General features: G+C 36.1%; 1 protein-coding gene across 1 annotated transcript in view; it reads left to right on the top strand.

Moving 5' to 3' along the window:
- Positions 1-22,839, top strand: part of GBE1 (1,4-alpha-glucan branching enzyme 1) — a 304,174-nt gene that overhangs the window by 205,376 nt on the left and 75,959 nt on the right. The window contains exons 8-11 of the mRNA XM_066347125.1: positions 7,282-7,397; positions 9,658-9,785; positions 14,824-14,922; positions 21,085-21,195. Coding sequence (XP_066203222.1) covers positions 7,282-7,397; positions 9,658-9,785; positions 14,824-14,922; positions 21,085-21,195 — 454 coding nt within the window. The remainder of the gene's footprint in view (positions 1-7,281; positions 7,398-9,657; positions 9,786-14,823; positions 14,923-21,084; positions 21,196-22,839) is intronic.

Here is a 22,839-nt window from a genome sequence, read left to right as displayed (position 1 = left end):
ATTTAATACATGCAGTAGTTTATTATCAATGATACTTCTATCTACTGTTAGATATGAATAATCACTTTTTTATTGTCTTAAGTTTTTCTCTAAAATTCTGTTAAAGTATGATATCCATTGAAAAGTATGAGCAAAAATATGACATTTTTAAATTATTGGTTAATTTAATTAAAATTAAATTTATAGGTATTTATAATTTTTTAAAACAAAGAGTTTGTTAGATATTACTTGCTTTTCAATAGTGGCATTTCATAGCATCTTCCTTGAAAATTTTTTGTTTTATTATAACTTAAGATTGTTTTTTTTTTTGGCATACTATACAACTTTTATAAAAAAAATGTTTGAATATCTTCTTTGCTCACTGTCAATCAGTTGAGATACTGAGTTCAAAAAATGTGGTTTTTACTTATTGGTTTTATGATGTAATATTTTTTTTCCCTGAAGTTGGAAACGGGGAGGCAGTCAGACAGACTCCCACATGTGCCCGACCAGGATCCATCCGGCATGCCCACCAGGGACCGATGCTCTGCCCATCTGGGGCGCCTGAGGCAGAGGCCACAGACCATCCTCAGCGCCCGGGCCAACTTTGCTCCAATGGAGCCTTGGCTGCGGGAGGGGAAGAGAGAGACAGAGAGGAAGGAGAGGGGGAGGGGTGGAGAAGCAGATGGGCGCTTCTCCTGTGTGCCCTGGCTGGGAATCGAACCTGGGACTCCTGCATGCCAGGCCAACGCTCTACCACTGAGCCAACCGGCCAGGGCCTGATGTACTATTTAATAACCATCTTCAAATATTGTTGACTAGCTAAGAGGAATATATAAGTTGCCTTTGTATTTGTTATATTTACCACTGTTTAATCATCACCTATTTATTAATATACAATATTAATAGATGTGTTGTTGGACTAAGTTGCTTATTTTTGAAAATGTCAGGAGTTATTAAGGACCACAAATAAATAAATACAACATTAAATAGGTTTAAAGTAAAAAAATATAACTTTATTTAATAAAGGTTGTTGTATCTGATAATACTTGCGTGTCAAGAAAATATGACTATCTTTTGTTTAATTATAAAATTCATTGGAAGGTTGTGAGACAGTCAACAGTGTTTTTATCTTAGAAATAGTGTCCTAAAAACCTTATTATTGGAATTATCTGTATGTGACAAAATTTCTTTAATAAAATCCTTATTACTTGATTACAGGCTAAATATTTCAGACATCTAAACCAATTAGAATACTGATTATTTTGATTACCAGAAATGCTTAAATGTATATATATTCATTAATATATTCAGTTTCTTTATCAGACACCAGTGATTTAAATATTTTTAATGATTTCTGATTCACAGGAATGTCAGCTAGCTGCATTTCATTATCTTTTTACTGGATTTTAGGGATTTGCTCTTGCTTTCATAAAACATGCGAGTAAGCTAAGATGGTATTAGTTTCTAATTTACTGTTAATTAGTTTAAGATATAACATTAATAATTAAAATAGGTTACTTCTCATACACATTCATGCTGGCCATATATATATATATGTATATAAGTTTAATTTTCTCATCACCTTCTAAAAGTCAACATGGAGCTCTTCCAATTGTTTGAAAATAGGCTGCCCTATAGACTTATCGACTCTGAGGATAGGCTTCTGTGATATTTTGAATTGAATTTAATTTTTTAATTACTGTTGACATTCAATATTACATTCGTTTCAGATGTATAAGATAGTTGTTAAACATTTATATAACTTATGAAGTGATTCCCCATGAGTCTAGTACCACCGGGGCCCCGTACACAAGTATTACAATCTTACCGATGGTATTCCCTGTTCTACTTCACAGCCTGGGACTGTTCTGTATCTGCCAACCTCTACTTAGTCCTTTCACCTCCTCCACTCAGTCCCCACGCCCTCTAATCTGGCACCCCTCTGTGTGGTTCTCTGTAGTTACGAGTCTTTTTCATTCCTATTTGTGTGTTTATTTTTTAGATAGATTCTAGGTATAAGTGAAGTCGTGTGGCCTTTGTCTTTCTCTGTCTGTGGAGTCATTGTAAAATCAAAGTCCTGCCTTGTCTGCTAGAACACACTGAAGTCACACTATGCTTGTAAACTCGACTTTATGTTTTTATGAGACTCTAATCAACTGGCTATATCAACTCGGTCATGGACTGTTTGATGACATTTTGGGATAGAAAAAGTAAATTGCCTTTTTTGTTGTACACCCTTTTGCCGGACATTTTTATACTTTGACTCAAGGCAGAACGTACAGTTGAGACGATTCATTTCATGAATTCCTCAGAGGATGTTTAAACTATTTCTAATTAAGGCATAATTTGGAATACATCATAACTCTTCTTTTTTTCCAGTGCCCTACCCCAAAAAAAGGAAAAATGGTACTGATGGGTGCTGAATTTGAAAATTATGATAGTAGAAATAGTAACAGACCTCTTTCATATTTTCTTTTTTTACTGGTACGTTTTCCTTAACTTTGTTCTAGTGTTCTATATAAAAGGCAAATTTTAGATTCAGTGAACTATTTTATTTTTGTACAAACTGTAAGAATGTTACTGCCCTTGTGGCTGCTGGAACACAGACTGCAGAACCATAGAATACATGTATTTAGGTTTTTAATGTGTATTTAAGTCCCCTTGGTTTTGAAATCTGAGTAGCTCTGAGATAATGTGAGGAAGTTTTGGGGTTTTTTTTTTTCCAGTAACCTATAGTATTTTTTAATTATATAAATGTTTGAAAGTTTTTTGTTTATTTGTTTGTTTGTTTGTTGCTACAAAAGAGTTAATGTAGCATGATTAAGACTGCTATCTTGCTCGCAAAAAAGGGTCCTTGCCTGGCATCAGGGAACTACGATTTCGGGAGGGCTCTCACCTCGACGAGAACTGAAAATAGAATAGCGGTTGTGCCTGAACTCCTCATAGAAGCAACGCGTCCCATGCGGAATGCCCGTTTTACTTCTGGGGGTCTGGGTTCTGTCAAATTCACTAGGAGCAGATCTCTAAGGAGTGTCCTTGGTGGACAACATTTAACAAGGGGTATGATCATTTGTTGCGGGAGGAATGAAGTGGGCCTCCATCGGGAGACAACTGTTGGAAGCTTGTGCCTAGACTGCCCCTAACTGTGCCCCCTGCGCCTTTCCCTTCGCTGATTCTGCTTGGAATCTTTTTGCTGGAAAAAACAGCGATGGGCGCTACTATGTGCAGAGTCCGGTGAGTGCTCCTGGTGAGTCCCTGAACCTGAACCGGGGTTGGAGGACCCCGACACAGCGCGCCTTGTGGTAATTCAAATGACCTTGGAAAAAATAGGTGTACACAGTAATTAAATATTGTCCTCATTAAGTTGGATGCTTACGTAGTGTAAGAAAAAGAGAAAAGGAAGCTATATTTTTATTCCAGTGATGCCATAAATGCTCTATGATCTTCTATTTTCCAACTTTGAGTCTGGATTGTGGTCACGTAGATACTCGTGTGTGTCCTGGTTATTTTATAATCTCAGACCTCAGTCCTCCTGGGTCTCTAAGGTCTTGATTTTATGACCTGAGCACAAGAACTCTGTTTTTACAATTTGTTTTATCTGAACACTGAATTTACTAACAGTATATTAGCCTGTTTAGATTTATCATGCTATAAGAGATGCAAAATTTTAACCACAGAAATACTAGGAACATATGTATGAGTCTTTCCCTGTTTCTTGAACTGGTAGTTTACTTTTTTTCTTAAACAAAGGCTAATTTTTTTTTTTTCTGTATTTTTCCGAAGCTGGAAATGGGGAGAGACAGTCAGACAGACTCCCGCATGCGCCCAACCGGGATCCACCCGGCACGCCCACCAGGGGGTGATGCTCTGCCCACCAGGGGGCGATACTCTGCCCACCAGGGGGCGATGCTCTGCCCCTCCGGGGCGTCGCTCAGCCGCGACCAGAGCCACTCTAGCGCCTGGGGCAGAGGCCGAGGAGCCATCCCCAGCGCCCGGGCCATCTTTGCTCCAATGGAGCCTCGGCTGCGGGAGGGGAAGAGAGAGACAGAGAGAAAAGAGGAGGGGTGGAGAAGCAGATGGGTGCTTCTCCTGTGTGCCCTGGCCGGGAATCGAACCTGGGACTTCTGCATGCCAGGCCGACACTCTACCACTGAGCCAACCGGCCAGGGCCTAAAGGCTAATTTTTATAAGATGTTACATATTACCCTTATTAAAACTATTTTTTAACTTCACTCCTCTCATTAATCTAATTTTAGAAAATGTATATAACCAAAGAATTAATATTTTTAACTTTTGCTTGCCATTTGCTCTTACTAACTTAAATTTTAGGTCTGATATTCTCTAAATGTATTTCTTGAGATTTTGTTAAAAGTACAACATTCTAGATTTTGTTTCTTTATTAATTTTATTGTAGATTTGCTCCTCTGTAGCATTTTGTGTATCTCGTGTCTGATGCTATAGACAACACATCAATTTTTTTATGTTTCATTAGTGATTCATAAAATAGTATTTTAAAAGCACCACAAGTTTGATATATTCCTATCAGTTAAATCTTGTGATATTTTTAAAAAGAATTGTTTATGTTGTTTAGTCATTGTTTCAGGTTAAGAGAATTTAAGAGGTCTAAAGAGTATAATTTTGTATTTTTTAACCTATTAGAAGTTTTTAATTCGATGGTCTATTGTCATTGTTTCTTTTCTGATTGTCATAGGAAATTCTTTTTCTATTTATCCATGCCAAGAATCTGTCTACTCATGTAGTAACACTTAAATATGTCTTTTTCTTTTAATATTTTAAATGCAGTTGTGTTACTCCTTTAGGTCAAAAGGAGAATATATTAAATATTCTAGAAATAGGAATCAGAAGAAGATTTAATAACTTTGCCCTTAATCAACACTGATGCTGGGGAATATTTTCTTTTCAATTATTAAATTCATATTATCTTTCTTTTCTGGTTTTCATTAAATTGCAATGTCATTGGCTCTTTTTCTTTTTTTCCCCCTTTTATCTTTGTAGTTATTAAGACACAATTTTTACATTTCAACCTGTTTCTACCTGGAAAACATTCAGTCCAAGATAGTTTATGTCAGAACTGGACAGCTAATGTCTATAAGCCCAACTGGTGATGTAAATGAGCACATAGGGTTGGTATAAGAAAATGTGGAGTGACAGGAACTTAGAAAGAGCTAGAAAATAAGTTTCATCTATAGAAATGCCTTTTTTTTAAGTGAGAGGAGGGGAGGCAGAAAGACAGACTCCCACATACACCCCACCTGACAAGCCCACTAGTGGGGATGCTCTGGCTGTCTGGGGCCCTTGTTCCGTGGCTCAGGAAGGAAGACATTTCTTTTTATCATCACTTGAGGCAGAGGCCATGGAGCCATCCTCAGCTCCCGAGGCCAACTTTGCTAGAACCAATGGAGCCACAGCTGCAGTAGGGGGAGAGAGATGTAGAGAAGGTGGAGGGGTGGAGAAGCAGATGGTCACTTCTCCTTGTGTCCTGACCAGGAATCGAACCCAGGACATCCACATGCCAGGCTGACACTCTACCACTGAGGTGCAGGCCAGGGCCATCTATAGAAATTCAAAAAGAAAAATTTGAAGTACTCTGTAAAGTAAACAAAACAATGGTTCAGGCCTAGGGCAATTTGTGATCTCTGGTTTAAATTTTCATCTCTTCATATGTCTGCCCAAGATGTTGAGTATAAAAATGTTCTTTTCCAACTGTTCTGTGTTTTTGGCTAAAATTATCTTTTAGAAGTAAAATATACATTAGTAGTCAAATGGCCAAATTAGAAAGGCATGTGTTGTTGGTTTTTTTAATTTGCTTACAAAGGATTACTGATATTTAAATTTCATTTCTTCTTTCTGGGACTTCATATAGCCATCTTGTTAAGAAGTACAGAAATGCTTCCTTTCAATTTTGCTGTGAAAATAAAACTGTTCTAAAAATATTTAGTTTATTAATTGAAACAATTTGATTATTAGAAATTCCTACTCAAAATAAGTACTTTTCATCTTGATCATTTGTAGAATACCTTTGTTTTTATTCATTTTTTAAAACATTTTTTTTCCCGAAACTCTAAATGAATATGCAAGAATAGAAACTTAAGAATTTCTTTTTCATTGTGTTTTGGATATAACAATCTAGAACTTTCTCGCTCCCTTTCTTGTCTAGTGGACTTCCTGGATCTTTGTTTTTCATTTCTTTTTAACTTTTAGTTAATTTTCAAAGCATAAAGTAACTTATTTAATTACAAAAGTTTAGATTTATAATTCCGAAGTTGATTGAGATGAGTTAATCTCCACTTATGTCAGATTGCTCTTTAATATATTGAAGGTTTAAAAAGTATGCAAATTTGAACTGGCTTAAAGATTTGTGTACACTATTACTGCTTTGTCATTAAACTAAATGAGGTATTAAAGTCTTAAAACCCCAGTTATAATAAGATAGAGAACTCAACCATAACTGTGTGACTAAAGAAAATACTAATTGATGATGTCTTTTTTTAAATAATTCGAAATAGGCTTGTTTCAAGCAGTGTTTCTAATTGAGTTATAACAGTTTGTTGGTATTCTTTTCCTCTTTTTATAGATGTAGGACTCTTAAATTTGTAACTTTGTACTATATTAAACATGTGGGTTTTTTTTTTAGTAATTTGGCCTTTTTTTTGTCCCTACACGATAATAGTCTAGTAAATATAATATTGCTTATTATGTGATTGACACTATTTTTTTTTCTTCTCTTTTTCTTCTGAATTGTATTTGTTTGAAATTGTAGAATGGGGAAATATTTTAAGCAGACGAACATTGAAGGCAGTATTTCTATGGATAGTGGAATCATATTTTCCAAAAGGAAAAACTATGAACCTATGGTTATATTACATAAAAAAGGCTTGTGGAAAATTCAGAGACAAGTCGCAGTGTTCTGTTGCTGCTGCTGCTTTGTTTAGTTTTCTGTGTGTGAGCACTATTGTGCAGGTATTCCTTTGCTGACAACACAGCGCTGAACTCGACAGAGTGCTCACACTTTGGACCTGACCCACACACATTTTCTCAGTTTTTCTTAAATAGTAAGTGATTTTGTGGCAAAAAACAAATTTAATAATTTCCCATTAGAATGAGTTTCATCAAACAAATGAGATGCTAGTAGTTTCCTGGGGTTTTATAGGATATATTTCTTGACCGTCATACTTCTTCAGGTAGAGATTTATAGTTTTAATTCATATTCTTAGCAAGCGATGTCTACTCGTTAAGGAGAACACTGGTGCATAATTATATATTTCTCTAATATTTTAGCTGGGAAGTGTTAAGATTTCTTCTGTCGAATATAAGATGGTGGTTGGAAGAATATAGCTTCGATGGATTTCGTTTTGATGGTATTACATCCATGCTCTACCATCACCATGGGATGGGTAAGCAATCTGACCTATTACGATACAACTTATGATTTTATGTTAAGTTTTTACTGGCTGATTACAACCAGGTTTGGGGTTTGGTTATGGAAGCTGCAGTAACTGTTATTGTTCTCTTGATTTTTATTATTTCCATTGTATGTATTTTCTCTGGTCATTTCTGATTCCTTTTTGGCAAGAGGTTGTGTATAAATAAAAGATAATGATTTTCTTTTAAATATATTGATTTAATAATATGTTTTTTTTAATATGTAGGTTCTTCTAAAACTGCATTTTAAGGAAACCAGGATGTGAACATAACACCATTTACAGTGAAACATATGTAACAAAAATAATAAATGAGCACATTTTTTGAGTGTGTGAGTTCCTGCATATTAAACATTGATGAAAATATGCACATTTTAAATACATATTCTCAGATTAAACTAAATTGTAAACTAATGTGTAGTAAAAATATTGATCAGAACTCTTCAATTTAAAAATTGTATAAAGAAGCAGGATCACAGAATCTAATTCTTAAGTAGATAACTTATTAAACAATTATATTTTAATGGTCAAATATTTTCTAGCAACAGCCAACCCCATGATGGGGACCTTAGACTATAAGTTTTGGAAGGTGGCTTCCAAGGAAGGGGGCTGTGTCCAGAGGGTGCTGCTGCTTGCCAATCGTGCAGCGCAGTCATGGAGATATTCCCAGGAAATGTTCCTGGGCACAAAGGTGAATCTATGCAACATGACAGGTTACACTAATATCATCCTGTTTGGAGAGTAGCTTATTTAAGGGATGAAAAAGGCAAGTATGGAAAGGTTCAAGAAAGATCTGCCAGGTTAAACATCTGTATACCCCTGTAGAACTTCCCTCTGCTGAGGATTAGGAATTTTCCAAGGAATTTTGGAGTTGGGGTAATAAACTAAAATCCATGAATATGGGATATGCTTTTTATGTGTAGAAATGGTAAATAAAAATATTCTGACTTGTGTAAGGTGTTTCTCCTCTTTGAATGATGAGAAAAAAATGAAGGAAAGGAAGGGAGAGAGGGAGGAAGGAAGGAAGGAAAGGGAGGAAGGAAAGGGAGGGATGGAGGAAAGGGAAAGAGAAGGAAGGAAGGGAGGGAGGGAGGGAGGGAGGGAGGGAGGAAGGAGGGAAAGGGAGGAAGGAAAGGGAGGGATGGAGGAAAGGGAAAGGGAAGGAAGGAAGGGAGGGAGGGAGGGAGGGAGGGAGGGAGGGAGGGAGGAAGGAAGGAAGGAAGGAAGGAAGGAAGGAAGGAAGGAAGGAAGGAAGGAAGGAAGGAAGGAAGACCAGAACTTATGCTGCAAAAGAACACATACCAGAAAAAAGAAAGGAAATTAAACAATTAATATTAAGACACACAGTGCTTAAGTCATATAATTCAGTGCTATGGAGAAATTCATTAAGTGACAACTAGGAAGAAAAATCAACCTACCTGCATGGATGAAAAAAATATGGCTAAAATTTGATAATTAAATTGCCATCGAGGTATAAATTTGAAAGACCCTGAGGAATAAAATTGTCATAATTATACTTGAAAATATCCTTCACTGATGAAATCCTATAAAAAAAAGTGAGTCAAAATAAAGAACTTAGATACAGAGAACCAAGGGGGTGAAGGTTGGTAAGCACTGATTTGACTGAACTAAAATAAGAACAAACAACCGAAGGAATAGAAAGTAAATTGTATAACCAGAATAAGTGAGATATATTATAAGCAACCAAATGAGGAGCTGAGGAAGAGGAGGCTGAAGGATGTTAGAGGATGTTAAAATCTTTTTGTCATCATTGGATAAATTGAAGCACATATTTAAAATAATATCAATATTATGTGTTTATGGAAGTTTTCATATTTGCTTTTCTTTACTTAAGTGGGGTCTAATAGAAGCTAACTATCATTAACATCAGACATGACAAAAAATGTATCTAAGAGTGGAAAGTTAGAATTCCTTTTAGTGTTATTTCTCTTTATATTTGTTATAAAATTCAATAAAAATTTAATTTAAACTTTTAAATCATGGTGTTTTGTTTGTTTTTGTAAAACAAAAATAGAATTGCAAGATTGTTGATATGGAATACTAATTTATGTTAGATCGTATATGTGCTGATGATTACATTATGTGGTATTGAGACTTCAGTTTGCTATGATAACAAAACTGATATTAACATACTAATTGGTGGGGGAAATTTGTGCAGAGTTATGACTTGTATGTTAACATAATGAATTCATAATGATTTTCTGTTTTCTAGGTCAAGGTTTTTCAGGTGATTATCATGAATATTTTGGACTACAAGTTGATGAAGATGCCTTGGTTTATCTTATGTTGGCTAATCATTTGGTTCATTCTTTGTATCCAGATTCTATAACAATAGCTGAGGTAAAGCCATGATGACCTCTATACTCTGACCCCCTTTACTATAGAACCTTTTGGCAGCATAGCGTTTGAATAGTTAATCTCAGATCGTCAATAACTGCATACTGAAATTGTACCGTGACTACAGTGCAGCTACATTGTATGGGTGGCACATTATTTAGAATTCACTGTTTTCCTTCTAGGAAATTGTTTACACTAATTATTTGTCGTCATTCCATCGTTAAAAGAGAAAATGCCAATGGTTAAAAAGAAAACTATCCTAATCAGTGGACAGGTCCTTCTGCCATGTGTAACCTTCAGCAGATAAAAGAATCGAGCATTCCTGGGCTTCTGTCTCATTGTTTGTGCATTTATTTATCTATTTATTTATTATTTTCCGGTTGAATCATTAGAGATGGCATGGATCACTGCCTACCAGCCCTCTGAAGCCTCTCTTGTTCTGATGAGATTACCTTTCTTGTTTACGTTCCTGCTCTGCAGTTGCCAAATGTTCACTAGTTATTCATGATTACTGAACGTTCATGATTAACTGTCCCAAAGCTGCACTGTAATGATATAATTCGGTATATGCGTAATTGACAATTCCCCTCTTGGTGATAAATGTGATAAATTAAGAAGTTGGTTAAATGCTTATGCTAATTTCGATTTAGTACTCAACTCCCTCTGATTCCTAGTCCTCTGACTAGGAATTAGTATTAAAATTGAAGTCAGTCTGTTAATACTGTCCCGTACAAAGTGCAGTGGTCCACATACGAAAATATAATAATAGTAAGAGCTGTTAAAAGAATCGGCGTTGAGGTGTGTTTTCACATTGTTGGTCTTCAGTTCATTGGAATGAAAGGTAGTAGTGACCATCTCCTTTCTGTAGTATTAATTATTTGCATAGCCTTTTAAAAATATTTATTATGTCTCCATATTCCAAATCTCCAAAGAGATGGTATGATTTCTGGATAGAAAAAGTGACTCTCTTTAGGCTTTTGCCTTCTAAATACCTTCTAAGAATAAAGTTATGGATCAAAAATTTCTGGAACAAATTTTTATATAGAATTTTTAAAAACTGAACAATTTTCATACCATTTGGTACCTAGTATTATTTCACACCCTTTACCTTCCCACATTTGACCACAGCTTATAAATCTTGCTAATACTTGTACTAATACTTTGTGCTGACCATCTTAGACCATCAATCACAGTGTGTTTTAAACTTTTATTTTGTCTTTAATATATTTTAATTTTTATCTGTCTAACATCAAAACTTTAATGATTTTGTCAATTACATTTATGAAAATTCAAACCAGAGATATCGCATATGACAATTATTATAAACAATTAATGGTAGCGCAAATCAAAAGTGTGTAATGAGAAAAGAAGCAATTATTTAATACGTGAAACTTAAAATTGTTACATTGATCTTTTTATTCATTTCAAATGGAGTAGTTTCATCATCTGATTGACCCTTGTCTGATTATCAGTGTTTCTACCAATAAAACTTTGAGAATTCAGCCTCCTTTATATTACTTGGTTTTAGACATTTTTTAAACAAGACGTGTCTTCAATTTCTACTTAAATTGAAAACTGCTTCAATTTCAATACATCACTTTTCTGTCTAGTGGGAGTCTCTTCTAAATGTGGAATTGATCCTCATGAACTTTTTTAGAGACAGGATTGTGGTATAACGAATAAGTAATGAAGTTCTACATAAAGTCCACTAGTAGATATTTGAATTTATTTATAATGACTTTTATTAAAATAGAAACCCTTTTTCTAAAATAATCTACCACTCCACATGGTTATATTTGATATATTAATTAAAAATATTTTAATTAAGATTTTTCCCCTTGTGGAATAGTCGTGTCATTTAGATATTAAAGAATGAAGACTACTTTAAATTTATTTGAAACATATGATTATTTTAATATGCTATCAACATCTTATATTCAAAATGTATTTATTTTAGTGATCTTTATGTTTATTTTTCTTAAAAATATTTTAAAAGGATAGTCATTACCTCTCCACTTTCAAAAGGGAGCTATAAATATCTTACATGCATTAACCGGGAAGCTTTCTAGGATTCAGATTTATGAGTCAAGACCAGTCGGTGTCCAAATCATTTTTTTCTCAGACTCTATTTTCTTTCAAACTGTATATTTCCTAATGCTACCTTTGAACCTAATAGGGAATGTACCTTAATGTTTTCTTGAGGAAAATTATCTTGGTCTCTAATACCAGTCTGTTACATGTTATCAAAACTCCTGGTCTTATAGAAACTGTTCTTGGGCGGCCTTGTCTCTCATCTCTGTGTCTCTCCGGGTTCTTGATAGTTAATACCTATCAAGCCAATGCTTATATGGAATTAAACTAGACAACTATCCTATCTGTGAAAAGGTGGCATATTTTGATTATATTACTTTTTTTTCTAAATGGCTTCTTTTCTGTTAACTATCTTGACTTATTTTTTCAATCATCTTTTTTTTCCACTTTTATAAAGTACTATGTAGAAATAAGATATAATTGACACATGTTTCATTTCTTATGGATGTATTACACCATGTACTATATTTACCTAGAGCTCCCATCCATAAGAAAAAACAATTAATAAATTATTTTGGGAGTCCAGAGAGGTTGTATATATTTTTTTCCAGCTTTTTCTGTGGGAACAGTTTGGGGATGGTATTGTGGAAGAAGAAGCATTTGAGTCTCAGAGAGCTCATAGTATGTGATATGCTATTATAGGAAGAGTTTAGGAAATGTTGTAAATTGAAAAGCTTATGAGGCCCTGGCCGGTTGGCTCAGTGGTAGAGCGTCGGCCTGGTGTGCAGGACTCCCGGGTTTGATTCCCGGCCAGGGCACACAGGAGAAGCGCCCATCTGCTTCTCCACCCTTCCCCCTCTCCTTCCTCTCTGTCTCTCTCTTCCCCTCCCGCAGCCAAGGCTCCATTGGAACAAAATTGGCCCAGGCACTGAGGATGGCTTCATGGCCTTTGCCTCAGGTGCTAGAATGGCTCTGGTTGCAACAGAGCAGTGCCCCAGATGGGCAGAGCATCGCCCCCTGGGAGGCATGCCAGGTGTATCCTGGTCAGGCACATGCGGGAGTCTGTCTAACTGCCTCCCCGTTTCCAACTTCAGAAAAATACAAAAATAAAAAATAAAAAAAAACAGAAAGAAAGAAGAAAGCTTATGAAATAAATAGGGAAAAGGAAATACTTCAAAGTGGATAAAGTATGTATTTAGAACTTGAGGTAAAACAGTATAAAATAACAGTAGAGCGTTGTAGGTTTCTCCATTGCACATTCTGTGTACTTAAGATTACAATATCACAGCTGTTTTACTTTGCCTCTTTATGATAAGTGTGTATATATGTATTTAATGCACCCAAATATATTGTAGTTTATGCACCCCTGAAGGTTCAATGGGGTGTGTTATCTGTCTTTAAATCCTGACAACACCTGTATTCATTCACTCAGCAAATATGTATTTTGTACTTATACTATTCTAGATTCTTATCACATATCAGTTAACAGCAACAACAACAGAAAACTTCTGCCCCATGAAGCTTACGTTCTAACAGTGAGTTAGAAAACATAATCAAACAGTATATCGTCAATGCAATGTGTGTTGAATTTGAGTTTTTGATTGTAGGCTACTGGAAACTATTGATGGGGATGGGCCATAATGGGATCTGACCATTTCATCAGATGTTAATTTGGTGGCAGTTAGTGTGAAGAGAAACTGGCGATGATGAATTCCATTTGGACACATAATGGTCTAAGCAAAAAATAATGAAGGTTAAATAAGATAGTGGTTGAGTAAAGGAAAAGGATTTACACTTGAAAGATATTGTGGAGTTAGAATTGCTATACATGGCTCATATTCTGCCTCTGTTGTTACAATAATATGTTTTGTTATGTGTAGGTCTTTATACCATTAAATTTCTTTTCACTTATTTATTTGATTCATTATTTATTTGATTATCAGTAATCTAGTGGTAACATGACAAAATGGAAGGAGAGTGTTGAAAGGCATGACATCTGATACTCACTCTACTGTTTTTGTTTTTTTGTTTTTTTTTACAGAGACAGAGGGAGAGTCAGAAAGAGGGATAGGTAGGGACAGACAGACAGGAATGGAGAGAGATGAGAAAGCATCAATCATTAGTTTTTTGTTGCGACACCTTAGTTGTTCATTGATTGCTTTCTCATATGTGCCTTGACTGGGGGGCTACAGCAGACTGAGTGACCCCTTGCTCAAGCCAACGACCTTGGGTCTAAGCTGGTGAGCTTTGCTCAAACCAGATGAGCCCACGCTCAAACTTCCTACCTCGGGGTCTCGAACCTGGGTCCTCCACATCCCAGTCCAACGCTCTATCCACTGCGCCACCACCCGGTCAGGCATGATCCTCTCTCTACTGTTGAGAAGCATATATCTTTAGAGATCCCTTCACCTCAGTAAGCCCCAATTTCTGTATCTTCTGAATTAAGGGCATCCACTAGATAACCTCGAGATACTTTTCAGTATAACCAACTATACTGAAAACCACGTTATTGCTTCACTGTTCACGGACTAACTCTGCTTTCCATTTCATCAGAAGTGAGCCGAGTGAGCTAAGCACTCACAAAGTACACTCCATGCCTGACAGCAAGTACAACAGACACATGCTACGTGAATATTTGTGTTTCCTGAAAGCAGTGACTAATAAAAACGGTTCTCAGAATAGCTCAAAAACCAGTCTACGAAATCATGTTTTAGCAATACTACTTGTACTAGTTTGTGTTCTCTATGTGATAACAAGGAAATGAACCCTACAACCTCATGAAATCAAAGTTGTTCTTCAGTGAAGAGTATTACATGAAATTTTAGTGGAAAATAGATATGCTATCACAGTTTTACCTGCTTTTACAATTATGCTACGAAAACACTGAAAATATATATATATGCCTATTTATTTAGTATTTTTATTCATTGGCCTGACTGTTACTGTCTGGAGAATATTTAGTAAATATTTGAGGAGTATGAACCGATAATGTGGATGTTCTTTGTTTTAGGATGTATCAGGAATGCCGGCTCTGTGTTCTCCGATTTCCCAGGGAGGGTGTGGCTTTGACTATCGATTAGCCATGGCAATTCCAGATAAGTGGATCCAGGTAAGATTTCCCCTAAATATATATATTTTTTGTGATTACTATGTATTATGTTGGCTTACTTATTATTTCTTTTTAGTCATGATTATTAGTTACAGATACTATAATTGAAATACTAAATTCTCCCGTAAGTGTTGATTCTTGTGCTTCTCAAACTTCTAAATGTCTAATTTAAAGTATTTACTTTTGCACTATTCAGGCAAGGGGGGGCATACAATTAATATAATATTAACTGTGGAAGTGGCATTTTACATTATCAATGTAATTGTACAAAACTTCAGTGCTCTATATGTAAAACATGTTAAACTTCGTCAAAACATCTACTTCTGCCTGCAAATTATCAGTTAATGTAGAAGTTACTCCTCAGTTTCCAGGACTTGCTTCGTGGTATGGTCTTTACTCAACGTTTTTGGAATCATCCAGTCCTTCATGTAGCATTTCAAAGTCTTTAGCATGTGTCAGTAACTAGGAATGCGTAATTGTACATTACACCTTACACATAATTCCTAATACAATTGTATTACATATAATGATAATTAAAGTTGTTTGGATTGTATTTTGTTTCATTTAATGTTTTCCTACAGGACTGAAGTTGTAATATACAATCAGATTTGATACAGAACATTTTTGAATGGCCAGCTCCATAATCAAAGGCTGAATATGTGTAAGGGGTCTAAGACCTATCAAATAATAGCTTTCTGATTAGCACTTTAGTGTATACATGAACTGGTACCATGAGATACAGTGTTAGAAGTACTTAACTTTGTAGAAAAAGCATAAAGCCTATTCTAGGGGTCCCCAAACTTTTTATACAGGGGGCCAGTTCACTGTCCCTCAGACCGTTGGAGGGCTAGACTATAAAAAAAAAAAACTATGAACAAATCCCTATGCACACTGCATATATCTTATTTTAAAGTAAAAAAACAAAACAGGAACAAATACAACATTTAAAATAAAGAACAAATAAATTTAAATCAACCAAACTGACCAGTATTTCAATGGGAACTATGCTCCTCTCACTGACCACCAATGAAAGAGGTGCCCCTTCCGGAAGTGCGGCGGGGGCCTGATAAATGGCCTCAGGGGGCCGCATGCAGCCCGTGGGCTGTAGTTAGGGGACCCGTGGCCTATGCTGAAGGAAGGGGCCATTGTAATCATGTCTTAGCTGTTCTTCTTGCAGCCCCAGGCTACTTGTGCAGTCCACAGCTGTGACATTAAGACTCAACCAACAGGACTCCTGCTTCTCCATTGTCAACCCAAAAGGAAGAGTTTTTCACAACGATTAATCTTAGCAATCAAACAAACAAATGAGTGTCTTGCTTAAATACTTGGGAAAGTCGCCTTATGTTTGTTATTTTAAAACTGCTATGGTCCTCAAGTTTCTCACCTGGGTTTAAGGCTCTTTTTCCACTCACAAGTCCTAATCTTTCACAGGGACATTTTGCCTAGCAAATGCCAAACTGTATGTTGTTAATCCCCCTTTGAAAAGCCTTCCCCATTCACCAGTCTCGAATCATGCCGAGTCAAGAATATTTCAAGGTGTACATCAACCTAGAATTCTTTTCCCAATCAATCATAGCTCACTGCTGGATTATTTTTATTTTCTGAAAGAAAATACTTACTCAGTGTTTCAGCACCTTGTATGCTGAAGGCATGGTACATTATACAAATCAAAAATGTCTTGTCCTATGTTTAGAATATGACCATGCTGTCTGTTTAGACTGTAAGTGCTCTGAGGCAGGTGTTGTCTTCTGTTTTATGTAGTTATTTAAAAAATTTTGGACCCCCAAAATGGGGCCCTTAGTTAATAAGACTAGAGAGAGTTAAAATAATAATATTTTTTAACTCAGGTGAAGGGATAGAGCAAAAAAAGACAAGAAAACCCTCTTGGACACAGACAGCAGTGTGGTGATTGGCCGGCCGGGTGTGGAGGAGGGTGTAGGGCGGATCAATGGGGCGGGACAAAGACGAGACCTGAGCCTGAGGGGGTGAGCTCAGTGTACAGAGACACGCTGCAGAACTGGGCACTGACACCTGTGTCATTGTGTTAACAAGTGTCACCCCAATAACTTCAGTTTTACAACAACTCAGTCATTTCCCCCACTTTTATAAGTTGTACACTTTATAAAATACCGTGCAAGAGTGTTAACCCAAATGACCACTGTCCCTAGAATCCTGGTGGCCTTTGTTTTCTTCCCATAGGGTGTGAGATTGCAGTGCTAGATTCCATTTATAATTTTTATTCAAAAGCAAATGATTTACTATTTTCTATGTATAATTTCAAAATCAGTAGTTTGGAATATCATATTAGTGTAATCATTTACTGAACAAATATTTGCCTATCCAAAAGAGGCCAAATTTAGTGTAGCTCCTTTAATTTTATTTGCTCATTTTATTATCTAATTGTTTATGTGTAGTTTATGATCTAATTGTTTATGAATAAATGAATGAATTCAATAGTTTAGAGTTCCACTAAATACTGATTGTGCACCTCCATTTTTTATTATATGTAAATAGATTTTTAATTAAACTTTTTTTATATTAAGAAAATTATAGGTTCACATGCAGTTATAAAATGTAAAATAGTAAGATCTGCTATCCTCTTAACTAGTACCCCCCAGTGGTAATACCTTGCAAAGCCTAGTCTAGTATCACAACCAGGATGCTGACATTGATACACTCAAGATGCAGAATGCTTCCGTCCCCACAGGTCCCCTCCAGTTTCCTGTCTAGCCACACCTACAGCCCACTTTCCCTCGACCACTCCCTAAGCTGTGGCAGCCACTCATCGCCTATCTGGTTCTATAATTCTGTCATTTCAAGACTGTTATTAAATGGAATCATACAGTCTGTGACCATTTGGGGTGGTTATATGTTACTCAGCAAAGTTCTCTGGAGATTAATCCATGTTGCTGCATGTGTCAGTAGTGCATTGTGTCTTTCAACTGAACAATATTTCCTAATATGGATATACCAAAGTTTGTTTAATCATTTGCCCATTAAAAGACATCTGGATTATTTCTAGGTTTTGGCTATTATTTTTTTTAAAGCTGCTATAAACATTTATATATAGGTTTTTCTAGGACTATAAGTCATACTCCAGGAAAAATGCCCATTTATTTTCAAGACTATATTGTACAATTACTGGATCATATAGTAATTGGATGTTTAATTTTCTAAGAAACTGCCAGACTATTTTCAGAGTAGCGGTACCATTTTAAATTCTTACCAGCAGCTCTGGAGAGATTCAGCTATGCATCTTCACACAATAGCCCTTGTGGGGTTGCTTTTATTTATTTCTGTCACTCTATTAGGTGTGTAGTGATATCTCACCATGGTTTTAATTTGCCTTTCCTTAATGGCTTATAATGGTGAACATCATTCCATTTGCTTATTTGCCTTTTGTGTATTCCCTTTGATGAAACATCTGTTCTTGTCATTTGATCCTTTTCTAATTGGACCTTTTGTTTATTGTAAAATTTTGAGAATTTTCCATATACTCTAGAATCGACTCTTTTGTTGGGTATGGGATTGACAAATATTTTATCTCGCTCTGTTTACTTGTCTCTTCATCCTCTCCCTGTAGGTTTTCACAGAACAAAAGTTCTTTATTTATTTTAAATTTCTTGAAGGCCAATTTATCCTGGAGATTTTTTTTATTTGTATCTAGACAAAGAATTCTTTGACTTTTCTGTTTTGTGTTAAACATTTTATCATTTTACTTTTATGCTTAAATTCGTGATCCATTTTTAATTAATTTTTTGTGCAATGTGAAAACTTAATCTAGGTGTTTTTGTTTGTTTGTTTGTTTGTTGTTTCCTATTGATGCCCTACTCTTTCAGCATGATTTATTTAAAAAAAATACAGGGATAGGAAAAAATCGGGTAACAGTTGTACTGTGACATTCTTTTGAGTTAATAAGTTATTGCAGTAATAAAGCTATTGAGTTAATAAAGCTATTGCAATAATTATAACATGCATGTCTTTTTCCATACAAATAACTGTAAACCTACTTTTGCCCACCCTGTGTACCTACCTTCTATTGAATTGTTTTTGTTCATTTGTCAAAAATAATTGTGAAATTTGTGTTGGTCTATTAGTTTCAAAGTGTTGTTGTATCTAATTACCACAAACTTAGTGACTTAAAACAACACAAATTTACAATCATATAATTCTTACATCTCTTTAGATCACAAATCAGAATGGGTCTTAAAAGGCTAAAGTCAAGGCATTGGCAAGACTACATTCCTTTTCTAGCTCCTAAAAGCCACCTATATTCCTTGGCTTGTGGCCCCTTCTTTCATCTTCAAAGCCAAGTCTCTTTCATTCAAGTCTCTCTCTCTTACTCTCATAAGTCATGCCTTCTTTTTTTTAGAAAGATCTCTAATTACATTGGTATTCAGATTCAGGACATTAGGATAGGAACACCTATGGGTGACCATTTTTCTGCCTAACACAGTCTGTCTTCTTGTGTCCGTCAATTCACAAAGCAATTAAGAGGGATGGCGAAGCGTGTCTTAATTCCATAGGGGGGAAGAAGTCAGCAAAGGAGGGTACGAGCAGACTGAACCCAATTTCTGGCACCAGAATCTGAGTTAGGGTTTCTCTTTCTGCGTAACACATTACTACAGACTTCGCATATTGAAACATCAGCCAGTTCTTATCTCCCAGTTTCTTCAGAGGACACCCATCTTATTCAAAAACCCCACCCACACTGGAGGTAAAGGGTCACACAAAGGTGTGACTAGGCAGGAGCAGGACGAGTTGGGGCCACGCTAGAATTCTGCCTATCACAGAATGCATTTGACACTTTGAACAGAGAAATAAGCCCATGTGTAAAATAAAGGAGTGTAAAATAAAAGAGGCCATGTTGAGAATGTAACTTTGAGGAGCACCAGCTTTTTTTTTAAATCTTATTTTTATTAATTTTAATGCAGTGACATTGATAAATCAGGGAACATATGTTTAGAGAAAACATCTCCAGATTATTTTGACATTTGATTATGTTGCATACCCCACACCCAAAGTCAAATTGTCTTCTGTCACCTTCTATCTGGTTTTCTTTGTGCCCCTCCCCTCCCCTCACCCCCCCTCTCTCCTTCCTCGCCCCCTTCCCACCCCCCACCCCACCCCTCCATTACCATCACATTCTTGTCCATGTCTCTGAGTCTCATTTTTATGTCCCAAATATGTATGGATTCATATAGTTCTTAGTTTTTTCTTATTTACTTGTTTCACTCCGTATAATGTTATCAAGGAAAAAGCTTTGGTACATATATACTATAGAATACTACTCAGCCATAAGAAATGATGACATCGGATCATTTACAGTAACATGGAGGAGCACAGCTTTTATAGGATCGGCAGAGGAAGAGACTTTTCAGGATACCTAGAATGGTGTGAAAAAAAAAACAATCGGAGTGTTACAGTGGTAGACTGAGAAAGAAAGCATTTGGAGAAAGGGTCAGAGGTATCATCACATAAAGCTAAATAGTTAACGATTTTCCCCAGAAAGGGCAAGTACTGACCTGAGAGACAGTCATCTGAGGTCTTGACAAGACCATTGATATTGAAGTTGGGTTAGAGGGGTGGAGGGCGGGTTGAACACTGAATGTCAAATGATGTGCAGACAAAAAATGTGTGGTCCGTTAAGATGATAATTATTTCATAATAGTCTTTAAACTTTTAAAGAGTAGTGGGTTTTTAATTATCATTTTTTAAAGGAGTAAAACAAGACACTATTCCTGCTAATTATTTTTATGCATCCTAAAAATGTAGCAAGTATATATCTCTGCCTTGTGAAAGTTACAGAAAGGTATATTGCACAATAACACTTTTCTGTAGCTATTAGTCAAGAGGTGGCAGTTGTTACAGGAAGAAAACAGGTGCAAAAATTCTAAAGTGCAATGATTATACCATCTACACAAAAGTAAAAATATGTCAGTGCACACACACACACACACACACACTACACCACTGCCATTGGAACAGTCTGCTTAGAAGCTGTGATTTCAGGAAAAGTTTCAACAAAGATATCTTTGTTATGTGGGTGTGACTGTATCTGTGAGTCAAATAATAAGGATTGATACGATGTATTCCCTAAGGTTGGGATTTAATGTAGGAACAGTAATGGTTTATGCAAATTCTATTCTCTCTTGCATTTAGCTCCTTAAAGAGTTTAAAGACGAAGACTGGAACATGGGCAATATAGTGTACACACTCACAAACAGACGCTACCTTGAGAAGTGCATCGCTTACGCAGAAAGCCACGATCAGGTAAATGGATATTCATGTACGTGCGTCTCTCTCTCTCTCTCTTTCTCTCTGTGTGTATTTATTAACATATTTAAACCCAAAGTTCTGTGGCTTAATAGTTATATAAGTTAAATCTATATCTATATATGTATATGAAAACTACATATCCTTGAAAAACCTTTTAGAATTATTTTGTAGATCTATAAATTCCAGCTTCAAGATGCAGTGCCATTTTTATCCTGCCAAACTCTAATTAAAAGATTGTAAATGACAGTTGTGTTATCTCACAGGTTTTGCTTTGTTGTAATGAGGGGAACACTGGTAGTGATCCAGGTTAATTTTAATTTCTATTTTAGGTTTCCTTCTAAAGGTTCTCTTTTATGCCTTTTGACAGGCTTTCATCATTTTTTCCCTCAATCACTAAAATCTGCTGATTGATCAGGGGCCCCTTGGCTTCAGGCTGCCTTCTCTATTGCATCCCGAGGTATTTTCCCAAGAGTGGAGCTTAGTTGGCCAACCCAGTTCTTTCAGTGAAGCTTGTCATCCGAGGCCACGCATAACGCCGCACAACGCTGCACGTGGCAGGAGCCAGAGTTTCTACCTTCGTTCTCCCCGCCCCTCTGTTCTTCGATCCTGCCGAAGCCCCGCCCACTCCTGAACAGGTTACCCTCATTCCAGTCGTTCGCCCACTCAGCTGCAGATGCCTACTTCACCTGGGAACCTCTCATGGGAGACCCAGTGCCCTCGCTAGGATGTTACATTCTCTCTGAAGCCTTCTGGTCTAGTTGTCTAGGGTCAGAAGAGTTACTCCAGCACCCATGTGCTCATCATGATTTAGGGAGAAAATTTGTTCTTATACCTTTGTATTTCCAGCCTTAGTACTGTGACTGCTCCTAGTAGTTACTTAATAAACATAAATAAATGGGGAGAAATAGCCGTTTAATCATTTAAAGCTATATAAATCCTCCAAAACATAATACATCCTATACATTAAAAATGAGACAGTAAAAAGTTATGAATTATTTGCCATATATGCACTAAGAAACCTGTAGCTTAAACAATAAGCTTCTCTGTAGTTTCAGCAGAAATTGACAGACGGTTTTTCAGGTCTTTTCTTTAATTATTGAGAAAGTAGAAGTGGACCCGAGGTCAGCTGCTAAGGCCCATGGGCCAGATTCTGCTTGCTTCCTATTTTTGTAAAGTTAATTGGAGCACAGCCATGCTCATGCGTTTTCATTATGGGTATAGCTGCTTTTAAGTTTCTGAGACAGAGAAGGTAGCCCATAATACTTAAAATATGTACAATTTGGCCTGTGCAGAACGTTTCCTGACTCATGAACTGGACATATGCTAAATTTTGCATCTTCCAAATCCAGAACGCTGCTGTTTTTTCAAACTTAAATTGGCCCTAGAATAGATTAAGTAAATATGAAAAAACCATAACCAAAATATAACAGAATAATAAATGAATAGTAGGAATTTAAGGATGGGGCAACAATAACCAAATGCATAACAAGATGAAAGCTAAAATGCATGCATAAATTTCTACTGCAAACCCCTAGCGGTTAGAGCACATTTTAAGCTTCCAATATGTACTTATTTTATGTAAATGAATAAAGAATAAATAAATGAATGGAATAAAGAAATTGAAGATGACAGGGATAG

This window comes from Saccopteryx leptura, chromosome 8 (assembly GCF_036850995.1).
Source record: "Saccopteryx leptura isolate mSacLep1 chromosome 8, mSacLep1_pri_phased_curated, whole genome shotgun sequence".
Taxonomy (NCBI): Eukaryota; Metazoa; Chordata; class Mammalia; order Chiroptera; family Emballonuridae; genus Saccopteryx; species Saccopteryx leptura.
Note: the sequence above shows the minus strand (reverse complement) of the source record. Positions and strands in the feature narration are given on the sequence as shown.